Below are 26,471 nucleotides of genomic sequence, written 5' to 3' on the forward strand. Positions count from 1 at the left end.
ATTCGGCGCATTTAGGATCGTGCCAATTGGGGCCATCACATGCCGTACAAATGACAAGCCTGAATCGCCAAAATCAGAGTTTGCGCAAGAAACTGAAACCCCGAAACCTCGGGTTGGTTGCATCTCAAGTTGCACATATTTCCGCGCGATGTTCAGCTCAACCTTCTTCTGGGAAACTGATCTTTGCGCACGTACGAACATTGCTCTTGTGGGACATTTCAATGAGCAACCCAAAACAGGAAATGCACAACCTAAATATGTTAGTCCCATCGTCTCCCATCATGACAGAGCATCGTCTTGAGAATGTTCGAGGTCGCAGATTCCTTCCAGACACAGCCTCAGATTTCTGACTGCAATTAGAGCGCTGAACAGCTATCATTTTGAGTTGTATCAAGCAACCCTCCATGTCATCCGATTCTGGATCATCTGCGGTCCGATGACATCGTTTGAGGTTGAGTAAGCGCCTAAAACAAAAAAGTCCGAGGGAATCCCCCCATCATGTCCAGAGTCCGATTTGGAGGGAAATTTGCTGTTGTTGGGAAAGTGGCGATGTATCAAACATTCTGCTTTTCTTTCATAGGGATAAATACAATGAGGAGAATGTAGTCGCAACTGAACATGGTATTGGATCTGGAGGCAACACACCCAGCTTCATCAATGTGTGCGAAAAAGCACGTGATTTGGCGATTTGCGCGACGCGTTGACGTCATTTTCTACTTTTTTGGCCCTAACCGCATTGAGCAGCACGAATACGCCATGAAAAATACATGAATTCCTACCAAAATACTATTCTGTGGCAGAGATTCACTTTGTCCCATATTTTGTTCCTCGTGGCGCTGCTAAACGTGGGCAAAAGCAAAAGTGAGGTCTGTTGAAGTACGCGAAGTGTTTATATATCCAAGAATGGACTAGCGTAGAACGGGTCAAGCTAAGGGCGGCAAGAGCCGCGGCGCCAATCCAATGACCGACCAACGTTCGTGTTTACATGCGAGTTGCTCGACCTTGCATAATCCCATAATAATAAATAATGCCGTTTTGTTTGTTGCCAGGACCAACCCATATGCTGTGCTCCTTTCCACAGCCATAGCTTCTGCATCGATACTCTTTCCCTTGACCATCCTCTTCCTCTCACGATCTTGTTCCTTCCTCCCTTCGGACTGAATGTACCTGTCCGTGTCGCGCTTTGCAAAATCTAAGGGGGTTCCAAGAGCTCATCGTCCATTCGAGTTCGAGCAGCTTGCGTCCCTTCGCAGTCCCATCACAGGTATTACGCCTCATCAATATGGATGTAAAGGTAAGGAAGACTCTCCTAGAGCCTGTCGCACTCTGTCGATGCGCGGCTTGCTCTATCAGTGCTTTAATCCAAACTTCCCCGTCGAGGAACATCTGGGCTAATGTATACTTCTCTGATAGCCACAGCGCCCCCTTCGACCGATACGCGTCAGAAACGACGAAAATGTCCCCCCCGAAGGCCAAGTCGTTAAAACAATCCACCATCGAAACAAATCGAGTCCAGCACTTACAACTACTTTCGCCGAAGCTCAAGGGCTCAAGGCTGCCGCCAAGCGAACTGCGTTTGGAGACGTGAGCAATATCGCTGCAGGCAGACCAAGCAAAGATGATTTATTATTGCATACCAAGCCGAGTCTGCAGGCTGTCGTGAAGCCTCCTCAATCTCTTGACCAAAGAAGATCCATTGCGCTCCTTCGTCCCGCTCAAAAGGGGTTGAAAACAATCCTTGCCGGAGCAGCTTCCTATGGGACATCCAAGATCTCTTCCAATGCTACATCCAGAGAGAATGTGGCTCCCCTCCAGCCTGCTGCAACGAAAAAGACATTGACCAAGCGCCATACCACAATCTTTAACGATCAGCACCTGGCTGTGCTTCAAGAGACAGAAATAGCTTTGAGCGAGTCAGTGAATGAAAAAACAACGGGGAGAGAGAAGCACTCTAGCTCAGCGAATCCTGGAATACAGTCTCAGCTTTGCGTCCTTCCTCTACCAGCTCCTGTTGTTGTTCCTGCCGAGCCGGTCAAAGACTCCCAAGATCTTCATTCAGACACCAGCCTGCCTGGCATTGAAGGCGTGAATCTGGGTCCTGCACTCTCGAGCGAGCGAAATAGCGAGACACAGGTGAACGATGCGATCATCACTACCTCAAACCACGTTGCCCAGCAATTTTCAGAACAGCCCTCTGATCGACCTCTGCCCAAAAATATTCTACCCTCCATAGAAACCCACGTTGCCGCGATGCGAAAAGAGCCACAACACATTCCCGTGGCCAGTCTGGTGAATGTTGTCGATAGCGTCCCGCCCCTGAGCCCTCACCATTCCTATATCCAGCAACGACTCGAGCAAGAAGAATATTGGGACGAAGAGGATGACGAGAACTACGAAGAGGAAGATTATGTGACTGCGAGGTCTTTTCGTTCACGAGGTGACAATACCACCGGCGGCGCTACGACCATTCTCTTTCCGCAAATGAACCAACGGGCCCGCAAGGAGATTGCTGCAGCAAAGCAGTTGGTCGAAGCCACACGTTCTCTTGAGGAGGTTGAGGATGAAAGCTACGACACGAGCATGGTCGCAGAGTATGGAGAGGAGATATTCGATTACATGCGACAACTCGAGGTGAAGATGCTGCCGAACGCGCACTATATGGACAACCAACATGAGATTCAATGGTCGATGCGGTCAGTGTTGATGGATTGGCTTGTTCAAGTCCACCTCCGATTCAATCTCTTACCAGAGACCCTATTCCTCACTGTCAATTACATCGACCGGTTCCTGTCGTGCAAGGTCGTGTCTCTCGGCAAACTGCAGCTTGTGGGCGCAACGGCCATTTTCATCGCCGCCAAGTATGAAGAGATCAATTGTCCGTCGGTCCAAGAAATTGTGTACATGGTCGATGGTGGTTACAGCGTCGATGAGATTCTCAAAGCCGAGCGCTTTATGCTTACCATGCTCCAATTCGAACTTGGCTTCCCTGGCCCTATGAGCTTTTTGCGCCGGATCAGCAAAGCTGACGATTACGACCTGGAGACGAGGACCTTGGCTAAATATTTCCTTGAAGTGACCATGATGGACGAGCGGTTCATTGGCAGCCCCCCGAGTTTTACAGCGGCGGCATCGCATTGTCTCGCACGCGTTATGCTCCGGAAAGGCACATGGGTAAGTCATCAGCTCAAATGGAGAAGGCTCACTTGCTAACGCACCTAGACCGCTCATCATGTCTACTATTCCGGGTACACTTACACCCAACTCAAACCATTGATCAACTTACTTCTGGAATGCTGTGAAGATCCACGAAAACATCACAATGCAGTGTTCAATAAGTATTGCGACAAACGCTACAAGAGAGCATCGGCATTTGTTGAGACTGAAATCCAGAGAGGGTTCGAATTGCCTGAGCCCGTCGCACCAACATCTATCCTTCAGTCAACGATGCTTTCATTTTACGACAGCGTTCCTTACCTTCGCATGTGAGAAACTCACCATTCAAACAACTCTTAATTTAAACCACCTTGTTTCGGAGGCAAGCACTCGACTATTAGAAGGGGCAACTTTTCGACATCTCCGAGATGAGAATCATGCACATCGTCAACTCTCAGCTGCGGGAGCTTCGCGCCATCCAGTCGAAACAGACTCAGGATTGGTTGACGATATTCACTTCTGCTGGGTTTAGAGCTTCTCAATATTCGAGGGGAATCATTGACGAGAAAACACGAATTTATGACAAAGTAATTGGCATTCACGGCAGAGTGACCGAGAGAGTGAGGGTGCTGGAGAGTAAGTTCTCTCGGTCTTCTGTAGGATAATTGGAATGATTCATGGGCATCATCTTCGTTGTCCTTCGAAACTTGTGACCGGCTTTGGAGAGCGACGTGGCGGAGCCACACTGTTTAGAGATAGCACGGTGTTGCTCGGCGTGATAGAGTGGGATCAATAATCAGCAGGCAATGAACTCATGCTCCCAGTCAGATAATACACACACTACCTTGATTGATTGCGATCATAACAACTGCGCTCTTCCAACGATTGTGCGCCCTGATTGTGAACCAATCCTTTTGAGATATTGGTTGGTACCTATTATGGTGCCAATTTCCAGATTCGGCGCGAGGCTGCTGAAAAGGGGGGAGGAGTCCTCGCTCGACAAGGCTGAATGCCAGCCTGACAAAGAACTTGCCTTGGCAACCATAACAGGCAAGTCTTCCGACACCGGACATAATTTTCGCCTTGTTTGCCATCGGGAACATTTTGCCCTGAGGCTGCGCTGTTGATTACAGATCTTTATTAGAGGTACGGCTAAGGATGAACTTCTATCATGCAAAGTGTGTTGTATCACTACTTGCTCTAAGTCTCCCAATTCCTGGCACTGCTTTGCAGCAAGGCATTTACTCTTGCTGAAGTATCCCTGAAGTTGTGCTGATGGTAGGCGCTGTTGGAGTCAGCTTCTGGCACATGCCGCAAGGTGTTGAGTCTTCTGGTTGAAGCGCTGTGTGAAGCTCTCGCATTTCTCATCTTGGAACACATATGGCACCTAAAAAAGGCTCTGCCTCTGGCAAAAGTAACGCCTCCAAGAAGACCACACTTGCAGTTCCAGACAGCGATCATATAGTTTTCACCAAGGACAAAAATGACAAAAGGAAGCAGGAACAGAAAGAGCCCGACGGAGCTCCACCGCGGGTTGATGTGAAAAAGATTATTGGAGGTGCTTCATGGACTGGCAAGTTGCCAGTCAACCTGCTATCAGAGCACTGCCAGCGAGAAAAATGGAATAAGCCGGAGTATCAGGGCCGTCAAGTTCCAGCAGCAAACGGCGGAGACAAACTTTACCGGTCATGGGTTGTTCTGTCGAGGACGGACCCGAAGACGGGATCTGTCACGAAACTTCCCCCCTTTCATCTTCCCCCATCACATGCCCAACTCGCAGATCAGCCGACAGCGCTGGAAGCTCGTCATTTCGCAGCTGCTTATGCCTTGTTCCGTGTGTCTAGCATGAAGAATTTGGCGATGGCATTACCTCCTACCTACCGAGATCTATGGAAAGGTGACTTTCAACGTCTTAAAGAGGAAGATGTCAAGGACGGTAGGGCATGGAAATATGATGCGGACCCCTTCGCCGCCGAACTCAAGGGACAGGAGATCAAAGCTGCCCTGGAGAAGCGGAAGGGGCAAGAGGCACGGCAACCCCACCAGACTGCATCGTCAGGTTTGACTGGCTCAGCATCGGATAATATTGCATCGAAAGCATGGGACCGGGCGCCGCGACTTGAGCTGGGCCAAGAGGCTCGCACACGCACCGAGGCAATCATCAGGTCCCGAAGCATCTGGAATCCAAACAAGCTTGAGATTTCCAAAATGGACAAGGACTTAATTGTGTCTGATCTGTCTCGGTCTGGCTTCCAACCCTCCCACATCCAAGAAGCGCTCGAAAACTGCGGCACGCGGGAGGAAGTGTTGGAGTGGCTGCTAATCCACGTACCTGAAGATTGCCTGCCTGCGTGGAGCTTCCCACCTGGTTATAATGCAGGCATTACTCTCGTTAGCAGCGACCTAGCGACGGAAGCCAAGATAAAGCGGCTGAGTCAAGGAGGCTATCCTAGCCAGCTATGTCTTCAAGTCCTACGCGATAATGATGGCGATGAGGCTCTAGCGGCAGAAGCCCTACAATCACGACTCCTGCCGTCCCAGGTCGACCTGGTTGTGGACGCAGAAGGCAGTGCGGACGTCTGGGATGAGGAAATGACTGCTCTCGACGCCATACTTGCGGAAAGGTTCAAGCTCTCTGGTCATTACAGATGCTCTATCCAGGCGGATCCCCATTCAAAGATCTCTGCCACATTTCACTTTCGTCGTCCGACTTCCGGTTATCCAAGCAGATTACCCATTGTCTCGATTGAAGCACCCGAAATACCGAGTCACATTCGCCTGAGCGCAACCAAGAGAGTGTGCCAATATGCTCAGGAACATCTCCTTGGGGATCCGATGATATTCAGTTTATTGGAATGGCTAGAGAGCTCAATGCCAAACATCATCGATAACCCTGGAAAATTGAGTGACTTGGAGATGAACCCCGTTCCCATGGGAGGAATGTTTGTAGCGACGCAGAATGTAACGGACGAATATTCTATCCCATCAAGACCGAGGGGAAAGGTATACACGAAGGATAATCGAACCAGCGAAGCAATATTCGATGCTTGGAAAACACGACAGAGCTTGGAAGCTCAACGGACAATGAACTCAGTCCGGCAACGTCTACCCGCATGGTCCAAAAAGGAGGAAGTTGTTCATGTGGTTGGACAGTCGCAAGTGACTCTGATCACGGGAGAAACTGGCTCTGGGAAAAGCACCCAGGCGGTCCAGTTTGTGCTGGACGGCGCAATCGAAGCAATGCGAGGCTCTTCGGTCAACATCATCTGCACGCAACCCAGGCGGGTCGCTGCTCTGTCATTGTCCGAGCGTGTTAGTGCAGAGCGATGTGACAAAGAAGGCCAGGAAGTCGGATATATCATCAGGGGAGAGTCGAAGATCTCGTCCAAAACAAAAATTACATTCCAAACCACGGGCGTGCTCCTTCGACGCCTGCAGACGTCGTCCAACACCAAATCAGCTCTGGCAAATGTCAGCCACATTTTCATTGATGAAGTCCATGAGCGGTCGCTGGATACCGATTTTTTGCTGGCCTTGCTGCGTGAGGCCCTGCCATCCTTGCCCCATTTGAAGATTGTCCTGATGAGTGCGACACTGAATGCCGATACGTTCGTCGACTACTTTGGCGGCGACAGAGTTGGCAGAATCCACGTCGAAGGTCGTACATACTCGGTCCAGGACTATTACTTGGACGACGTTGTCCGGCTCGTGGGAAATGAGAAAAGAGAATTTCAGCCAGAGTCAGACGATGACCCCCCAGTCGGCAAGGCGATACAGAACCTCGGGATTGGAATCAATTACCAGCTAATCGCTTCCCTTGTGCGACATATTGACATGCAGCTGGGTAGTTCCAGTGGAGGGATTCTCATTTTTATGCCCGGCACGCTAGAAATCGACCGATGTCTTAGGACCCTAGCTGGCATACCCGGTATTTATGGCCTACCACTCCATGCTTCTCTCACACCTGCCGAACAGCGTCTAGTATTCAGACAATCGCCAGCAGGTAAACGAAAAGTGGTTGTTGCCACGAATGTTGCCGAGACATCAATCACCATTGAAGACATTGTGGCCGTGGTCGACTCGGGGAAAGTCAAGGAGACGAACTACGACCCTGTCACCAATATCGTGCGTTTGGAAGAGGTCTGGGCTTCCCGGGCAGCCTGCAAGCAACGTCGTGGCCGAGCTGGTCGAGTTCGAGCGGGGAATTGCTACAAACTCTTTACGAGGAATGTAGAAGCCAACATGGCGGAGTCTCCCGCGCCAGAAATGCTCCGGACACCCTTGGAGCAGCTATGTCTTTCGGTCAAAGCGACTGGTTCGGCTCGCAATGTGGAGGAATTCCTGGCAAGCACCATCACACCCCCAGACAGTCGCGCTGTTGTTACCGCTCTGAAGACCTTGCGGCGGATGGGTGCTTTAGAGAATGATCGCTTGACAGGTCTCGGGACCTACTTGGCGATGATACCCGCTGACCTTCGCTGTGCGAAACTGCTCGTTTACGGCGTCCTATTCGACTGCGTGGAATCCTGTCTGACGATTGCTGCCATCTTGGCGACCAAGAGTCCGTTTGTCTCACCGCGCGAGAAAAGAGATGAGGCGAAGGAAGCAAGACTGTCCATGAATGCCTCGGACGGCGACATCGTTGTCGACTGTCGAGCATATGAGCTGTGGAAAGAGGTGTCTGTGACATCGCGATACAAGGATGTGCAGCAGTGGTGTTCTTCAAGATTCTTGTCTCCTCAGACCCTCCGCGACATTGACTCGACTCGACGGCAGCTTCTTGATTCCTTGATCGAAGCCAGCCTGTTGCCTGCCAATTACAACAGTGATCAATCCCTCTACAACCGACAGAAGAGCAACAATATGCTCCTGCGTGCCATAATCGCTGGTGCTCTAAACCCTCAGATCGCACGCATCCAAATGCCGGACAAGAAATACATTGCGTCTATGAGCGGGGCCAAAGAACTCGACCCGGACGCCAAAACAATCAAGTACTTCAACGAGGAAAACGGAAGGGTATTTGTGCACCCCAGCAGTGTCCTCTTCGACGCCCAGGGGTTCTCTGGCAACGCAAGCTTCGTGAGTTATTTCACCAAGATGGCGACGAGCAAGACCTTCATCCGGGATTTGACGCCTCTGAACCCCTATGGACTGTTGTTGTTTGGCGGGCCCATCGAGGTCGATACAGTGGGGCGAGGAGTTGTTGTGGATGGGTGGGTGAAGCTGAGAGGGTGGGCTAGGATCGGTGTTCTGGCTTCGCGGCTACGAGCATTGTTGGATGATGAGTTGAGAAAGAGGATCGATACTCCTCGCCACCTCGCAGGCGACGGCGCCGAGGACCATGATGGGATTTTTGAGATTGTTAGACATTTGGTGGAGTTCAATGGGCAGGACAGATAGACATGGCACAAGACCCCACCTGCAAGTGTTTCTTTTGGGACAGAATTCTTTTGGATGAGCTGCGAATAGTAATAGTGCGCGGAAGAAGCGGCAGGATACTAGGACAGTCGTGTGAGTTGGGTGAGGGAGAGAGTAGTAAAGGGAGTGATAAGGCGCCACCTGCGGTGAGGCCGAGACCATCTTCGGGCGTGGCGTCGACGGAAATTGAACCAGTTGTTTGTGGAAGCCACGAGTTTCGCTTCCAAACATGTGTGAGCGAGGTACAGGGTACTGGGTACTCGGTACCTACAAGTACCTACTCCGTATTATGGATTGAATGTGAAGTGTTGGTGTTTGTGTGGCTGAGACTCAGCTGAAGGACAAAGTGCCACGGCGCTAATACATAATAATGCATCGACGTTGTCTCTCTCTCACTTTCTCCTTTTCAGCCCACAGCACAAACACATTGTACCCGTACAAGGTTCTCGGTACTTCTGTCTCGAACACCTGGGCCTCATGGCAGCCACCGGTCGAAACCCGTTCGTCTTCTCGTCTGCTCGCACGCCATTCCCAGAGACTATTTGACTCTCTCCACCCACACATGGGTTGTTCACAGCTGCCCAAAATGAGCGCCTCTCTCTCCCTACCATGCATGATTGGCAGTCCGGTCAAATCAGTCTGGCCAGAACACATATGCGGTGGTCTACAGCTACGCTTGCTGCCGCGCTCCTGGGTGAGGAAGCCAGCGTGAGTGAAGGCTGGCTGTCCAGCAAGAGGTGGAAAGTAGTCGAGTCGACAGGATCAGGAGGGTATCGACTCGCCTCGCCTTCGCCTCGCCCTTCACATATCAGACCATGGATACCTCCCCAGGAAGCTTGTCGAAGCTTCTTTTCTGCTCGCGTCGCAAAGTCAATCGGACCAAGACCTAGTTTATTCAGACACCATGTCGTCTTCGACATCTCCGGTCGACAACAAGAACGAGGTTCAACCCCCCATTGGAGTCTCCATCGTCGAAGTCGATCCTTCGCTGAACAGCCGTGATGGACGGCGACCAACTACAGATTTCACGCTGGATGAACAATGGCAGCCGGGGTTCTGGAAACGTTTTCCCTGGGTTGGTTTCGGATGCCTCCTCATGGTTGTGGCATTCTCGACGGTTGCAATTGTGGTTTTGAAGGAATCAAACGACAAGCCTCTCTCATCATGGCCGCAGAAGATGGCCCCTAACGTCATACTATCGGTGTGCAACAGCGGTGCCAGTGTCTGTATAGCCATCGCGGTGGCACAAGGTATTGCCGTGTCGTGGTGGAGGCGAGCAATGAAAGGCGCAACGATCGCCGACCTTCACAATACGTGGGCCTTTGGGAGCAGTATTGCATCGGTGGTTTTGAACGTCAAATATTTCAATATCGCTGCCCTGGCAGCCATCGTTACCAAGCTCACCATCATCGACGGCATCCTCTTCCAACGCTCCACAAGCACATACATCAAACTAGGATCTCCCCACCCAGTGAACATCACCACCTTTCCCACGCCACAGCTTCCGCTCACCGGCCAGCTGAACAAAGCCGCTAATGATACAGACCTGTTGCTGTACGAATTTACTATCGATGTCATGAGTTGGGCCAGCTCTGCCTATGCCCAACCCTACCAGCCAAGTGGATTCACCGAATGCGAGGGTATTTGCAACCTCACAGTCCTTGCCCCCGGCTATATCGCCAAGTGTGAAAACGACCATGCTCATAAACGAGCCGTTGATCTGATTCGCGATGCCGAGGCACATGCGGGTCTGAACAAGACGTACATCAACACCGAGACCACAGTCTTCAGCGTCAGTTTCAACACCACATTCCCAACGGCTGCGAAGAACTATACTTGGATCGGTCTGAACTTGACATATTACGACGCCGAGTACCCCAACGCATCGGACACGCAACAGCAATGTCCTGCCACGATAAAGACAAAACAATGCGAGTTACGGGAGGCGATGCTGAGCTATCCAATCTACCTGGAGTTTGCCAACAGCACCACGACGCAAACGAACGACACCAACGCACAAACGGCGGTTTATTTTGGTCGCATCGACCCCGTTTACGGAACCTTGGTTGCTGCCACGGATGATTTTGACTATGACAAAGGCCAAATCCCCGAATTTGACTTCCAGTGGTGGATTTCGAATGCTACGGCGTGGGGCCCTACGAGCCTAGCGAAGACTCGCACTGGTGGGATCGCTCGCGCCTTGTCAGATCGCTACAAGAGCACCGCGACACTGATTACCAGCAACGACACGAAAAAAAGCCCCTGGTCCCTGTCCAGCACGGGGCAGTTTTCCGGCACCAAAGAAGTAGACGACGCTTCGGAGGGGTGCCCTTTCTCCTACCCCGACCCGATGACCGACCTCATGATTGGCCTGAACACGCTGACCTTCCTGACCGCGCAAGACCTGTGGAACCGCCCCGGCTACACCGACACGGACGTGTCGTGGGACGCGTGGTCGAACTCGAGCAGGGTCCTCGTCGAGGCCACCCAGCGCAAAGCCGAGGTGTACTACCGCACGCGGTACCCGTGGATGTTTGGTGCCCTGGCCTCGACGCTCGTCTGCGTGCTCCTCGTGCTGCCCTCGTACTGGGGCTTCTGGGAACTCGGCCGCAAGGTCACCCTCAACCCGATCGAGGTCGCCAACGCCTTCCAGGCCCCCGCCTTCGCCCCGGCGCATCCGCGCAGCGGCCTCGCAGACGATATTGTCAAGGTCGCGGGCCAGCGCGTCGTCAGGTATACGGTCGCCTGCGACGCCTCCGCCTCGTCGGAGCAGCGTCGGGGGAACAATTATAGGATTGTGCCTCTGTGAGGTGGTCTGATGTGATGCAGGCAGGTGGGTAGGCGGGGAGGGCGGGAGGGAGGAAGAGCATGACGGGTCTTAGAAAACAGAGACAACCTAGAGATTCTTTGGCTAGTGGTACAATTGTATTTTGGTATCCGTTTTCTGGACAGATTGATGCATATTACGCCGCTGCGTAGGGTCGTTGAGGGAGCTGGCACAAGAACAAGTACAAGTACGGCTCTAATACCCAACTATTACCCTTTGAAGCTGAGACGCCTGGGAGAGGAATGACAGATAAGGTGGGGGGGGGGACCCCATATTCTTCGGTACGGTGTCCAGCGTCCAGCGTCCAGCGCCTACCGCCTACCGCCTACCGCCTACCGCCTCCTATCTGCCGCGTCTTCCTCTCAACCCAACACCAGCTGAACGGAGGAGAGTCCCAGGGCAGCTCACCACCGCAGTCTCTCGACTTGATGAGACACACTGGACCCGGCGGGAAAGCCCGTGGTGGTCGGGAACATGGAAAACTCGTCCATGATGGACTGCCACACCTCGTCGTCCCAGAGGCCGTCCACCGCGTCGTTGCTGGGACCGAGATCAGCAGCAGTGTGCGCATTTACGTCGTGGTCCGTGCCGGTGCCCGGGTTAACGCCTGGATCAGTCATGATGTGATGTCCCTGCGGCGTCGGCTGCGTCCCGTTCTCACTTTTTTCACTTTCTGGGGTTATTCTATTCGGTCCGGCGTCGGGCTTGAGGAACCGTAGCGTGTTGAACGGGGTCATCACGTCGGCCATGGCGCACCTCGCGGTCAAGGTATGGTCGGGTCTGCTGATTCGGAGCTCGTAGTCGGGTTCTTCGCCTTCTCCCCCTCCGGCTGCTGCTGTTGCTGTTGCTGATGCCACCGCCGTTGATCCTTGACTCTCCTTCTCGCACCGCTCGTGCCACGCAATCAGCCCGCCCATGCCGCGTGCAAAAAAAGCCCACACATCCCGGTGGTCCGTGCCCACACTGTTACCCGTGCGGGTGAGCTCGTCGCCGAATTTGACCTTGACGCGCCGCGCCAGGTTCAGGACGTCGGCCTCGTGCTTGGCGATCGCGCTGTCCCACCCACTGGTCGAAGGTAGGCGTGACACCGTCGACAGCACGATCAGCGCGTACGCCGCAAAGGAGAAGAAGGCCGCAGGCAGGTGTCTCAGCGCGTCTTCAGGCACGCTGAGGAAGTAGTCCACAAAGGCTCGGGTCGAGGCCAAGAGGTTCCAGAGTTGGGAGACCTTGTTCATCGAGGGCGATGTCGTGCTGCTCAGGTCGCGGTAGAGTGCTACCTCGTACATTGTGATGGACAATACTTTCAGTTCTGCCATCAATATATCTACTTTCCGAGAGGTTACAGGCATTTTGTTAGTGGATTTCTTCCGTCAATATCAAGGGGTCGGATGGGGCAGATGTTATCGAGTATAAGTCTTTAAACCACTCACAGTTTTCCCGTGCAGATGAGAATGCAGGATTCGCTTCCAGATCTGAAATTTCCTTCTTGAAGCCGTTCAGTGACATCTCTATCACAACATCGCTCTGAGATCGAATGGAAGCATGGTCGCCATACGAGAATCTCTCGCTAATCCGTTGTGCTAGGCATTTGGTTCTGACAAACGCCGTTGCATCTATGTCGGTGGCTGCCTCTTGCTCGACTTGAAGAACGTCGCAGCAGTGATCGATCCAGCGAGTATGACTCATGAGCAGTTCTTTCCGCGTCATTGCCAGCCTTGGACTGGATCAGATCGAGCTCAACTGAGGTGGAGAGACGTACTCACGAAGAACAAAGATAGAAGCAGCCCAGCAGGGCTCGGGTTTCAGCTGTCGTCCTCTGGCATTGTGTTGGCAAGTTGTCCTCCGCATGCATTCTACAGAAATTACTCCCCACTCTCTGATCACGGTGCGCAGGACACCGGTCAAGGTCAAGGTCCATGACAAGGCCGATCGCCATCTGGAGAAGCATATAGGTCTGCTTGTTCTGGGGATGGAAGTGGTATTGGATCCAGCTGAGGTGCACGAGCAGTGCTTGCAGGAGTTCGATACTCCTCTCGTTCCTAATCAGCAATCGTGAAGAGAGCATTTTCTTCAGTTCAACCCCAAGTCGTCTTTGAACAACGTGGTCTGCTTCGAGACACACCGTCACTATGGCCAGGAAGAGCACCGGCTTGTCTCTCCGTAAAGTAGCAGCATCGATTTCCGGAGCGACGAGGACAAAAGGGAAGAACTTGGAGTGAACTTGCTTGTAAGTCTGGAGGAGGATGTCGGCTGTGGCCATTGTCAAGACACCACTGTCAATTACATCGAATTGCCCAGTCTCTTCCGCAGTCGACGTGGCGGGGGCCTCGATGTTCTGCACATTTCCGATCGAGGCAGACGACACATTATCACTGGTCCCTTCCTCGGTATGGGGTGGTGTGGCTATTGTGACTGGAGCATTCGTGTTTCCCAGAGCCTGCTTGTCTTGGGTGAGCAGTGTGAGAAGGCTGCTGACTTTTTCTTCGAGGGCTTTGATTCTCCTACCTCTCCGTTAGATCAGCCTCGCGCAAGACAGGTCGTAACGTACGTGGACTGCTTCTCCTTCTGGCGTCGGGGCGCTTCTTCGTGGAGGCAATCCCGCCTCAGCCTTCGACATCGGTCGCAAGCGTGCAGCCCACTGGTGAAGGAACACTTGGCTTTAGCCTTTGCGCATTGCATGCACGCCTTACGCTTTGACAGAGAGATGCCGACTCCATTCATTGCCGTCGTCTTCTGTAAGAGCCCCGTCTGAGGTGAACGGGGACGGAAAGCTTGAGGGAGAAATACATTTCGTAGGTGACGAGCGGGAACGGACTTTGAACTTCCGCTCCTCAGAGAAATCTGAGCAAAGTGCATTATCACGTGATAATTTTTCCAATGATAGCCAATCAGCGGCCACTTCAGAGCGGACCGATTGTTCTCCGTTGCCGTTCCATGTCCGCTCTCTATCAACACAACGGTGCCTCTTCATCCCTTGTCCGCCTTGTTCCTCACATATTCTCTACTAGAACGTCAAATTTGTGTCCGTCATGTTGATCTCTGGACAGGAGATGGCGCTAACTGCCTCTTTCGTCCCTGTTGACACCACTCTGATCCGAGATTGGTGCCTGTGTGATGCTCACGATGTCCGCAACCAGGGGCACCGCAACCCTCCTATATCTAGACCTCGAAGCCTCACTTCTATTTCTTTCGAAGTGGCGCCGAATCTTCTCACTTCCAAGAAAGGTCTTTGACCCTATTCTTGCGGCAGTGGCTTCTCTCAGGACCTCTTCACTATCACAACGAGCTACACAGGTTACGATATGCTCCCACCAGAGAAACCAGAGCAAGCCACTGCGGTGTCAATACCAGTCACAGAGAATGTCGACACCATCACAACACCCCAGAACGCTGATCAGGTCGCAGAGTCGGAAGACGCTCACCACCTGACTGGCTCAAAGCTTTACCTCGTCCTCGGTGGCCTGGGTCTTGCCATCTACCTGTTTGCGCTGGACATCGCAGTCATATCTACAGTATGTCGTACTCCGCCAAATCTGCCAGTTCTCTCATCACTAACATCGCGATGCAGGCTATTCCCGCCATCACGGTGCAGTTCAACGCTACCACAGATATCGGTTGGTACGCGGCAGCTTACCCTCTATGCCTCTGCTCGTTGCAACCTCTCTCTGGAAAGCTGTACGCCAACTTTTCTCTCAAGTGGACCTTCTTCACCTTTGTCGGCATCTTCCTTCTGGGCTCTCTCCTCTGCGGTGCGGCAGTCAGCTCCAACATGTTCATCCTCGGCCGAGCTGTTGCTGGGATCGGAGGAGCAGGCATATTCTCTGGCGGGTTGTCCATCCTCGCGATTGTAACTCCTCTCTCCAAACGTGCACTCTACACAGCCGCCCTCTCTTCCCTGTTTGGAGTTTCCACAATCACAGGTCCTATCATTGGAGGGGCCTTGACGACATCAGTATCATGGAGATGGTGCTTCTACATAAATCTTCCTGCTGGGGCGGTCACACTGCTTGCGTTGGCTCTGTTCTTCGAGCCTCCCACACGAGCTTCAGATACGGCACCTTTGCGGGAGAGGCTACGACAAATTGACGTCGTCGGGTGTGCGATATTCGTCCCAACTATTGTCATGGCTCTTCTGGCGCTGCAGTGGGGCGGCCACCAATATTCTTGGAAGTCGGCCACTGTGATAGGACTCCTATGTGGCTCTGCTGGATCTGCTACGCTTTTCCTTGTCTGGGAACATCGGCAAGGCGACAAGGCCATGATCCCGTTCTCGATCGTGTTCCGGCGTTCAATCCTGCTGAGTTGCCTTTTCAGCGTCTTCATGTTTGGGGCCTACATCATCAACGTCTACTACCTGCCAGAGTGGTTCCAAGTGATTAAGGGAGCTAGTGCACTCCATAGCGGTGTCATGACGCTCCCGTTGGTGTGTTCTCAAATTGTTACTGCTACAGTCGCAGGATTAATCAGTGAGTTCATCTCATCTCCTTTATCTTGACCAGGCCAGTAGAGCTGATTTTGTCCAGTCAATCGTACTGGCTTCTACAACCCCTGGTTTTTTGTCGGTGTCGGATTTATGGCTATCGCATCAGGCCTTTACACAACTCTCACCACTTCAACGCCTCACGCGAAATGGATCACATACCTGGTCTTACAGGGTGTGGGCGGAGGAGGCATGCAGTCGCCACTCCTCGCTGTGCAAGCCGCCCTGGCATCACAACCTCAACAAATACCCATCGGCATATCAACAGTAGCATTCTTCCAATACTTCGGAGCTTCTGTTTTTCAAAGCATTGCTCTGGCGATTTTCCAAAACCAACTTGTCAAGTCACTCAAGAGTCGTGCAGGTCTCAACGGCGAACAAGTACAGCTATTATTGGATGCAGGGTCTGGCCACGCTCGCAAGGCCACATTAGACTCGTTCCCGGAGAAGTTGGAGCCTGTGCTTTGGGCATACAACAAAGCAATCACGAATGTCTTTGTAAGTCTCACAACCACATCAGAAAGCAACATCATCTCCTCCACGAGCAGGTCGTCAGGCTAACATAGAATTGGATAGTATGCCTCACTAGTATCGGCCATCCTGGCATTTGTCTTTGCTTTTGGGATTGAATGGAAAAATATCAAAGCGAGACCTCCAGCCAGAAAGGGCAACGAGACCGGGACTGACCAGGCAAGCCACAACAGTGGACAGCCTTGACGAGATTGCATCTGCTGTTGAGGAAGAGATTCGCTGGTGGAACCAGCGTCAAGGGCCATCCTCCTGTGGTTAAAGGTCGGACACAGGCTTACACCGTGGAACCAAGCTTGGATTGTCCAGGGGACACCACAAACCTTGTATCCCGGTCCTTGGTTTGCTGCTGGAATCCACAGGGCGAGGTTGATTATATATGTTGGGCAACCTCTTTGCGCCCTCTTTCTTCTTTTCTTACACCATTCTGCGTTCAAGCTCTCCATGAGATGCTCCGATACCTTGATCACCTTACCAAACTCGGCCTGCTTTTCCGATGCAGAGAAAACGCAGGTCGTTTCTTCTTGCTTCAATAAAGACACCTTTGGATGCAAATCGTCTACATACGGTTCTTACCTTGCTTTACTTCTCGTCGGCTCATCGGCGGTTTCGCTATGAGGCCACAGTCTCACTATTTTGGCCGAAGAAAAATCAACATGGGACATTGACCACCGCGCGTTAAGATGAGTGAAACCCTGTGCACAGAGTCCAAACTGGCAGCCGATGCTACGCACAGATCTGAATCCCTCCAGTCATGGGCATATTGTGACAGAACTCCGACGTGTTGGGGAAAAGATACTTCGAAGATGAAATACGCCCGGCACCAGGCCTTGCAGACCAGCTGCGCTGCCTCTGAAAGTTCACACCAGCCCCGGACTGTGTGATGGATTCACACGCCCTACCGGAGCCACCTCCATGATCTACCGCATAAACTTCGGTTACGTGAACATTGAGAAGGTTATTATCTTTGGGTATCCAATCACGACATGGTGATGTATATGGAACAGAAGCATGCAAATCCTCCACCGGACGCCCCTCGAAACAATGAACAATGCCGTGAGATTTTCCTGCTGGTGCGTGCGCTGCCACATATATATAGGTATATTTCATTCACCATGCTCGAAATTTGCCTCGTCAAAAGGAGTCTATCCGTCAGCTATCACCTACCTGCTGTCACCTCGCACAGTCACGCACTCAATCAAACAGCGGCCACTGCCTTGACTAGATCACCTATCCTTGTGGCGTTGGAGTGACAACCGTCCCCCTGACTCTCAACGATTCTCGTGGCGCTCAAAATCCTTCCTCTCACAGCAACAGCCACATCGTGCATCTCACGTTGTCTACCATTGCATAGAAACGTCCACACTGACCAACAAGAGCAGCACAGCTATCAATAGAGCTTCAGGTGTCCCCGAAGAGCAGTCTAGCGGGCGATATGTGTGTGACCCAGGAACCCGTCACCAAAATGGCCTCAACACAGTCAAATCGACAGTTCTTCCTACATCCAAGTCGAAAAGCCTGGAAACAGGTCTTTTCTCCCAGACATGAAGACATGTGCAAGACGCCTCCACCTCCGCAATCCGAAGGCCGCATTTGCGCCATCTTCAAAAAGTCTAACTTCAGCCGCCTCGACATCATCAGGGGGCTTGACAGCCCCATTGATACCTGGCTTGACCCCAAATACACCATCGACGACGAATTCTACAGCCGAATACGACCTGCGCTTGTGCTAGCGACACGGTTCTGCATCTGGACGTCTGAATTCTTCAACATTCTTATGTTTGGGGAATTTATATATGACGACACGAAGATCAAATATGATCGTTTCACGGAACCAGAGCACCGACCACGAATGTTCCCGGACATGATGGACAACCTCCACAACATGCAGTTCTTCACCGGCTATCACCGTGACACCCGGGAAGACACATACGCCTCGACATATTTCGGCACTTACCCCAAGGACTACGCACCACGAATGCCAACCACAGCAGTGCAGCTCAATACGAAATTCACAACCTTCTTCACCCACTACCACTACGACACATTCACAGCAGACGTCAAGAACATGGTGTTAGTCAGCCTGGCCATCACCCTGGTGCACGAGCTGGTCCATGTCTGGTACAATCTCCGGAGACTGGAAATCGCCCGCCTCGGCGATCTCACTCTATGTCGCGCCATGCACAGGGAGCCGTATTTCTTCGGCGACGAGAAGAAACCCGAGTTAGGCATGTCCTGGGAACATTTTACCTTCAGAGGCATGCCCCAATTACACTGTCCGGGCAACAAGCCTTATGCTCAGGCCAAGGGTCTCCTTCTCGTGCCCTTGCTAGAGAGTGGTGATGAAGAGGACGAAGTCATGGTGGACCCAGAGGTTGTGCGCGCCCTTCTCGACCGAGAATGCTGGGAAATGTACGAACGCTTGCTCATTGGAGATCTTGCTCCAAGTTTCAGATCTGTCAGTGGCATGGGAATCTTGGAGAGGATGAAGACAGCCGTCGTCCTCATGACGTTCAAGAACAAAGCGGGTCGCCTGCCTTTTGTGCAAGAGCTGCTCGAAGCAAAGGGTGCCATGTCCTGCCCGGTCGACGAACAACAGCCTGAACTGGTACAGCTCCCAAGTCCAGAATCACCGAAATCTACACTGTCGACGGGCAGCGAGATGCCCAACATAACGGTCTTGGTGCAAGCAGGACATCGCCGTCCATATCCACCAGCTTTAACGCCCTCTGACGACGACAAGGAGGTGCGTGTGGGCTATGCCAACGAACGAGTGGGCAGTCAGCTTTCAACGAGCCATAGCCGAGCCGCCCTACCTGGCAAACAGAGTGCTCAACGAGAAGAGAATTCAGAGAGCACAATCTGGACGGGGTCATGGCCGAAAAGGTCAAAAAAGGCCCTGAGACATGGACGAAATCAGAGCGGGCACCGTGTCTCTATTGAGATGCACCTCCAAGAACCGAGAAACACCTATAGAGACTGAGGAACGAATCTATACCACGACTGTATACCCAGCAGAGACATAGTCTCTAACATGTCAACAGTTGAGAGAGAGAGGCACGAGGGGTGTCGGGGCACACAAACCCGATGTGACCAACGGCCTTGCAAATAAATCAACAGACCAACCTGACAACCACAATGAAGGACAAAACTGACCGACAATCTATCCAACCGAACCACCGATAAGCGGTTTCGGAGTACCCCGGACCATATAGTCACACCTCAAACCTGTGGATGCAACAGCAGACCTCGCGATGCGACCGACCGACCAATCGAACCCAGGCGAAGACAACCACTTGAGCCGAACAACGATACGGGGGCCACACAGACGGCAAACAACCAGTCATCCAAAACGACAGTGTGACAGTAACACACCGAACGTCGCCGTGTGAATCATCACCTCCAGAAGAACGGGAAGGAGTGAAGTGGGAGCACCAGTGACCACTGTGAACCACTTGAGGGTTTTGTCATTCAAGAACCCCGACAAACTACGGGGGACAGTGGAGAGGAGAGGAGAGGAGCAAAGGGGAAGGCAAGGAAGGTAAGGAGGAGCCTTTTTTGATTTTGAACTCGACAAGTTGACGACATTATGGGAACATGTTTGGATATAATGATATTGCGGGATGATGGGGATCAGGGTTTTTGGGGTTGGAGGTATTGGTTCAGTTACTGTATTATCACGGGGCGATTTTTTTTTTTTTTTTTTTTTGCTGTGGAATATGAGGGGCAGGACCGCGACACGATGCGACATGATCTGATACCACACGCCATGTTACGGTATCCTGATTGTCCATCTATCTATCTACAGTGGACAGGCTACAGGCTACAGGCTACACGGTAGAGGGTGCAGACTACAGCATACGGTGTCCGTCGACGTGGCGACATTTCAAGGCTGGACGTGACATGGCTACAAAGCTACCTACCTACCTTGTCACCTTATATAGATCAGTGCCGGGTTGTGGTGCTCGATTTCGAATCGAATCCGTGGTTGAAGACGGTCAGAGGAAGGCAAGGGAACAAAAAGAATGAATCCCAGACGCGCAAAGAACGCAGAGATCTACCGGGTACAACCTCCATCATCGTTGTAAGAAGGCGTAGGCTGCATTGTAGGTAGCTTCTTGACTCATGAAGAGATAACCAACCTACCAACAACCCCATTATTGGCCCAAATAACTTGATTTTTGCAGACAGGATAAGCCTCAAGTGTTGAGATATTTTTTTCACTCTTCCCAAACAATCTCGTCGTCCATGGAATCACTCAGGGTATTCAACAAAACATTAGCTTCGCGCCAGGCCCAGCACATTATCCCCTTGCTGCCTGATCCCCACTGACACAGTTTCAACTACTTCTTCACCACCGCACTAACCTCTTCATCTTCCTTCAAAATATCAGGCACGGGCCCCACGGGCGTGATGCCGAACGGATTGATCTGCTTGTGGCTCTTGGTGTAGTGCTTCTTGATGTGTTCGAATTGCGTCGTCTCCCCAAAAGCCGGGATGGTCCAGTACAAATGCCTCAGCCATCGGTGGATGTGTGGGTACCCGCTTCGGATGTCCTTGATGTTGCATTTGAAATGCTGCACGTAGACCGGGTCGAAGCGGGCGATCGTGGTATACAGCCGGACATCGGCCTCGGTGAGTTGAGCGCCGAAATAGAACGGTCCTTGGGACGACGATTCGGCCAGGATGGCCTCGGTGCGGTCGAGCGATTTGAAGAGCTGGAGGACATTGCGTTCGTAGGCTTCTTGGGTGGTTGCGAACCCGGACTTGTAGACGCCGTTGTTGATGTCGTCGTACGTCCACTTGTTGACCTCCTCGATCTTGTCCTTGAGATTGTCCGGGTAAAGCACCACATTCTTGTACTCGTCGGGGAGGATGTCGTCGAATGCGGTATAGAACATGCGAATGATCTCTGAGGATTCGTTGTTCACGATGGTCTGTTTCTTTTTGTCCCAGAGCGTGGGAACCGTGAAGCGACCTTCGTAGTTGGGATTCGCCGCAAAGTACAGGTCACGAAGGTGAGTATTGTTAGGGTGTAGAGGGTCTGGTGTGGTGTTTTCTCCCGGGAGTTGTTCGTCGGGTGTTGCGAAGCGCCAGCCTTTTGAGGAAGCAGTCAACTCACTACTCGCGCATGGCATATCTCGAGGGATCCAAGACGTACCTTTCTCGGCCATATGCCAATGAACGCTGGTAAAGGGAATGATCTCTTCCAATCCCTTCAATTTCCTCACAATGAGCGTCCGGTGTGCTATTCCGTTCTTTGTCAACGACGCCATTCTCTTTCAACAATTCACACTAGGGAACTCCCATACCCCAAGGACATGCATAGCTGACATATAGATGGTATCTCCCTTTCTCCGCAGGAAACTCTGCATTTGGGTCGCTCGAGATCCAGTTGCGAAACGATGAAACCTGTCTCTTGAACTCGCCCGACGTGTCGCCTGGCTTGACCCAGTCTGTGATGCCTCCTTTGTTCTGTAACAGGAAATCTATGTTCAGCCCCAACTCCAGGTAGTACAACGCGACGATAGAGATCAGAAGAACGAGGATAGAGGTTGCAAAGAGAGAGCTGCTCCGTACCGATGACATGGTGGATTCTGATTTCGAAGGTGCTGCTGATGAGGTAGGCTTCGTGGTCAAGTGTACAAGCTGCAATCGAGCCCGTCTAAGGACACTGGACATGGACTGATTGAGTTGGAGCAACTGAATTGGCAGAGGAAGCAACCAGCAGCTTTTGTACTTGTTCAGCCAACGCGCAGGTTATTCATGGCGTGGACCACATGCGGAACGGCCGCCGACATTTCGATGACACAATTTGTGGTGGTGGGGGGTTTTTGCGAAGCGCGAGAGGGGCATTGAGCATTGACCACGTTTCGGTAGACAAGTATCCAAGCATCATGATGAGAGTCCCGACACCACCGGGGGAGAGGCGTGGGTGGGAGACCAAGGCCTGTGGTGTGGATGACTAAATCATGTATCCTGACTAAAGATGCAGTAAGACTCAGTGACGGCAAGCGCACCTTGCGGCAATAGGCACTCAGGGACTTCCTCTTTACGGCCATGGCGCACTCTTATCCCACCATGCGCAAAGTCTCTTTTATCAAATACTTCGTGTTGGGCTATTTCTGATCTTCTGATCTCCTGATCTGATTCATGCAATGTCCACCTAATACCTATCTTCCCCTAGTCATCATACAGAGGTGAGAGAAACAAGGTCTATCCGATGCTGCACCCACGAGCAAGGCCGTGATTTCTAGTTGGGCCAAAGGCTACCAAACGCCTCCTCAGTCTTTCTTGTACTTGACCATCACATACGGAATCTCAACATCCTCTTCAGTGGTATCCTCGGCAGTAATCTCAAAGATGATATTCTTCTGATGTTCTGGGATCGGTTTCCGGCTGATGGTCTCGAGCAGCTTGCTCATCTTGAGAGGCAGCCGATCCTTGGTCTTGCTGGGGGGGTAGAAACTGGCGTACAGCAAGCTAACTCCAGAGCTCACCATGGTCACACTCAATCCCAAATTCTCAAAGTGTTTCAAGAAGTCGGTCAGAGTAATGTCGTCCACCTCGAAGCGATCCCAGAGCTTGTCAATGGTCACTTCGCCCTCCTTGCCCTGGTACGTGCCCTTGGGACTGGCAATGGGTTCACTAAATCCAAAGAACGGTAGTGCAAGATTGACGAAACCGTTCTTGTATTGTTCGAGGTCGGTCTTGCCGTCCACCACCTTGAATAGCTCCAGAATCACCAGTCCAGTAACGAGGGCTGTGGTGGTGGCGATAGCAGGAATAATCTTGCCAGCGATGAACTTCGTCTTATGACGGTCGGCAATTGGAATGTTGTAATTCAATGCTCTGAGATTGCTCGCGGCAGTGATGAAGTCGATGTGATGATTGGTGTCGTCGTCCTTCTCAAATTCCACAACGTTGAGCCGGAACCCGGGCAGACTCTTGGGAGTGGGCAGTTCGGCTATAATCTTGTCCAGCTCTTCCGCATCATCTGCAAAAGTTGGTGCTGGTCCGTTGGGGTCTGGCTCCTTCTCGTCAGTCTGGATCTTCACATTGGCGTCGGGTTTGAATTCGGGTATGATCATGCTGTCCAGAACTTTGACATAGTCCTCATATTTGAGCTGGGGGACGGGAATGCCATAGTTGTAGGCGTGTAGTGCTGCCCCGTGCACAACAAATCCCATATGTGTCTCGTCCGAGGGATCGAAGTTGAGAGGCGTGGGAGCACGTTTTGGTCCTGACCAGAAATCAGCCCCAGTCGATGTCTTCGAGTCCTTGGGAAAGTTGTAGAGAAGCTGCGCAATGGCATTGTGGTATTGCTTTTCGAATTGCATCCGCGCCCAAGCAATGCAGTCATTGAAATCGCTGGGTTTGTCGGTAACCAGGAATTCTTTCAGACTATCCAGGATCAGCTTCTCGTTGCCTTGCTGTCGGAGCGTGGTGTTGATGTAGTCTGGCTGTGACATGTAAAGATTGACCGTCTCCGGTGGTCCCACAAAATATGACTGGAACAGGTCTCGAGCCCAGGCGATGGTGTGTTCGATCTTGTTGGGAAAGCTTCGAAGTGTGCACATCGGGAAGGACTGCTCGGGCGGATCTTGCGAGCTAGAGTACGACTCGGTCAGACGCGGGAGGATGACTTGGGTATTGCCCTTTGTTCCCAGAGTGCCACTTTCCAGCAGAGGCTTCATGAAGAAAACACAGCGTCGATCGACATATGTACGAGCCTCGACGTTGTCCAGAGCATTTGTGACAATGTCCAGGTCGTGCCAAAACGCCTCATTGAAGATGTCCTCGCTGTCGGGCCCGATGCGATCTGTCATTGTCGTTATCTTCCCTTTGAGGTCCGGGTTCATTGCTTGGGCTGCTGCCGCTGCAACCTCGCTCTTCTGTTTCCCAACGTCCTTTGCTCGGAACAGGAACTGACGGTTGAGGTTGCTCTTTTCGATGGAGTCATTATCTGTGACTGTGATGTGACCCTTGGGGCCAGTACCCAAACCGATCATAGCATAGTTCTTGAGCATCTCACATCCAATGGCGCCCGCGCCAACCAAGAAGTTCTTGACGTTGGAGATCTTCTCTTGGAACTCCTTACCAAACACCGCAATCTGGCCATCATATCGCGAACCTGTGGGCTTGCAAAGCTCTTCGTTTCGGTTCACAGATGTAGGCAGGGATTCCAAAGAATCAAAGTACATCCACTGTACAACCGGTGTAAACTTCCCTGACACAGCCTTCAGCACTTCCTGCGCAGCGAGACCACCGAAGAACGCAGCCATGGGGCTCAAGTCACCCTGTGCCTGGTAGCTTAGCTCTGTGATCAACTTTTCGTCAATTTCGACCTCCTCAGCACTCTCCTTGGCCAACTTCTTTGTGATTTCTAGGACTTCCTTTGCATCATCCTCGTTGTGTGGACGAGGGAAGGTGCCCTTGTTTTCCTTGAAAGCATGGAGAGCTTGAATGCCAATATGGAGCTTGGCTGGTCGGTCAAATTTGGCAAAATCGGATATGAGGAATTCTGGCTTCTTGATCTGTTCTGACAGCGACTGGAACTGAAGCACTTTCGGCATCTTGACCTGGGAGAAAAGACCGCCTCCTTCATATTTACCCAGTCCCGAGACATCGCCGATAGAGAACGAGTACGGGCCTTTAACAGTGATCTTCCGAGGAGGTGCTCCGTTGAGACCTTCCATTCCTCTGATTTCTGCAAACTCCACATAATCGCCGTCTTCAAGTCCATGTCTTGTCTCGTCCAGAGCAGATACCAGACCAGTCTCATCAATATCCGCCACAATGCCGCTGATGGGATTCTCTCCGGTAATGTCGCCCACTGTGAAGTCCTTCCCAAAGTCGGTGAAGATGTAGCCGAATAGACCAAACGTATCAGCAATCACCAGGTAAATGCCGTTCTGGTGGCAATAATCGGAAATCGTGAGTTGATCTTTCAGAGATGTGGTTGTGAGCACGATGACTTGGTATTTTTTGAGTTGGCTCAAGTCATCAGTTAATGCCTTGGCCTTGTGGACGGCAACGGGAGTGTAGGAATTGAGCTCGGCCACACGCGGGGCGGTCACTTCTGCTCGGGGTTTGCCCACGTCTGCAGACCGGAGGAAGAATTGGGAGGAAAGGTCGGCAATAGCAACAGGGTCAGGGTCGAAGAGGGTCAGGGATTTGACGCCGGCCAGGGCAATGTTCTTTGCAATTTCCACGCCCAGGCCCTTCAGCCCGACGACGAGCACATTGGACGCACCCATCCGCTTCATAGCCTCGTGGCCCAGGACATAGAGCTGCCGGCTGTAGAGAGATTCGTCGATTTCGCCATTCTGGAGCTCCGTAATGGCAGCCCCAGGGTTGTCAACTTCCATCACAGAGTCTGTCATGATTTTCTTTTCTGGCCGGGCGAGGTCTTCTGACGAAGCCTTTCTTTTGCTACCGGCCTTTATAGAGTCTGGGAACTCGGCGTGAGGTGAAATGGTGACAGTGGCCTTGCCTCAAGCAAGACCCAGATGGCGGTAGAATTGATCCGAAGAGCGCAAACAGCTGCTTCAGATAAACGCTTCAGAGGGAGGAGGGGAACCCCGTGGCAGGAGGAGAGGGAGGCGAAAATGAGTGACGTGAGGACAAGTTGACAAGAGGTTGATTATGAAGAAAAGGACAGAATCTGATGGCGCAACCAGAGGGCAGAAGGCAAGGTTGTTTTGTTATATTAGTCAAAGAAGCGTCGCGGACCGCAGTTGGTTCCTTGATGTCGGAGAGCAATTCGTATTGGGTGAGAAGGCAGACGCCCAAGACAGTGATGCAATAATCGCAGGCAATAGTAATAAGCCTCACAGGCCTCAGCAGGCTGCCTAGGTGACTTGTGGTTAGGCTGAAAGGCCGCCAGTCGGCGCACTTGCCACTTGATGTAGGGATACCTCGCAGTCAAAGTGATGCGCCCCACGCTCAACGCGCTGAGCAAAGGTCACCGCCGCTTCAACCGGCTTGTAAGGTTTCTAGGTGTTGTGTAGAGCTCTCTTGTCGCCGTGTAAACTCTCCCTCCAAATCTTCCCGCCGAGTCGT

General features: G+C 52.1%; 8 protein-coding genes across 8 annotated transcripts; 5 read left to right on the forward strand and 3 right to left on the reverse strand.

Moving 5' to 3' along the window:
- Positions 1–1,282: 1,282 nt before the first annotated feature.
- On the forward strand, positions 1,283–3,486 carry AYO21_03333 (hypothetical protein; the record flags this gene model as incomplete). The annotated part of the gene is made up of 3 exons (XM_022653307.1): positions 1,283–1,294; positions 1,414–3,171; positions 3,220–3,486. 3 exons carry the CDS (start codon positions 1,283–1,285, stop codon positions 3,484–3,486), a joined length of 2,037 nt encoding a protein of 678 aa, XP_022514409.1.
- A 1,047-nt stretch (positions 3,487–4,533) lies between these two features.
- AYO21_03334 (hypothetical protein) lies at positions 4,534–8,553 on the forward strand (the record flags this gene model as incomplete). Its single annotated transcript, XM_022653308.1, has 1 exon — positions 4,534–8,553. One exon carries the CDS (start codon positions 4,534–4,536, stop codon positions 8,551–8,553), a length of 4,020 nt encoding a protein of 1,339 aa, XP_022514410.1.
- A 922-nt stretch (positions 8,554–9,475) lies between these two features.
- AYO21_03335 (hypothetical protein) lies at positions 9,476–11,380 on the forward strand (the record flags this gene model as incomplete). The annotated part of the gene is made up of 1 exon (XM_022653309.1): positions 9,476–11,380. One exon carries the CDS (start codon positions 9,476–9,478, stop codon positions 11,378–11,380), a length of 1,905 nt encoding a protein of 634 aa, XP_022514411.1.
- Positions 11,381–11,802: 422 nt separating this feature from the next.
- AYO21_03336 (hypothetical protein) lies at positions 11,803–14,119 on the reverse strand (the record flags this gene model as incomplete). Its single annotated transcript, XM_022653310.1, has 5 exons — positions 11,803–12,725; positions 12,829–13,112; positions 13,162–13,214; positions 13,272–13,899; positions 13,947–14,119. The coding sequence occupies 5 exons, from the start codon at positions 14,117–14,119 to the stop codon at positions 11,803–11,805; spliced, it is 2,061 nt and encodes a 686-aa protein (XP_022514412.1).
- A 402-nt stretch (positions 14,120–14,521) lies between these two features.
- On the forward strand, positions 14,522–16,595 carry AYO21_03337 (hypothetical protein; the record flags this gene model as incomplete). Its single annotated transcript, XM_022653311.1, has 5 exons — positions 14,522–14,592; positions 14,649–14,910; positions 14,967–15,864; positions 15,922–16,376; positions 16,455–16,595. 5 exons carry the CDS (start codon positions 14,522–14,524, stop codon positions 16,593–16,595), a joined length of 1,827 nt encoding a protein of 608 aa, XP_022514413.1.
- A 1,276-nt stretch (positions 16,596–17,871) lies between these two features.
- On the forward strand, positions 17,872–19,389 carry AYO21_03338 (hypothetical protein; the record flags this gene model as incomplete). The annotated part of the gene is made up of 1 exon (XM_022653312.1): positions 17,872–19,389. The coding sequence occupies one exon, from the start codon at positions 17,872–17,874 to the stop codon at positions 19,387–19,389; it is 1,518 nt and encodes a 505-aa protein (XP_022514414.1).
- A 1,360-nt stretch (positions 19,390–20,749) lies between these two features.
- On the reverse strand, positions 20,750–21,995 carry AYO21_03339 (hypothetical protein; the record flags this gene model as incomplete). The annotated part of the gene is made up of 3 exons (XM_022653313.1): positions 20,750–21,504; positions 21,568–21,685; positions 21,741–21,995. The coding sequence occupies 3 exons, from the start codon at positions 21,993–21,995 to the stop codon at positions 20,750–20,752; spliced, it is 1,128 nt and encodes a 375-aa protein (XP_022514415.1).
- Positions 21,996–22,690: 695 nt separating this feature from the next.
- AYO21_03340 (hypothetical protein) lies at positions 22,691–25,792 on the reverse strand (the record flags this gene model as incomplete). Its single annotated transcript, XM_022653314.1, has 1 exon — positions 22,691–25,792. The coding sequence occupies one exon, from the start codon at positions 25,790–25,792 to the stop codon at positions 22,691–22,693; it is 3,102 nt and encodes a 1,033-aa protein (XP_022514416.1).
- Positions 25,793–26,471: the final 679 nt, after the last annotated feature.

This window comes from Fonsecaea monophora (assembly GCF_001642475.1).
Source record: "Fonsecaea monophora strain CBS 269.37 chromosome Unknown Scaff16, whole genome shotgun sequence".
NCBI classification, from domain to species: domain Eukaryota; kingdom Fungi; phylum Ascomycota; class Eurotiomycetes; order Chaetothyriales; family Herpotrichiellaceae; genus Fonsecaea; species Fonsecaea monophora.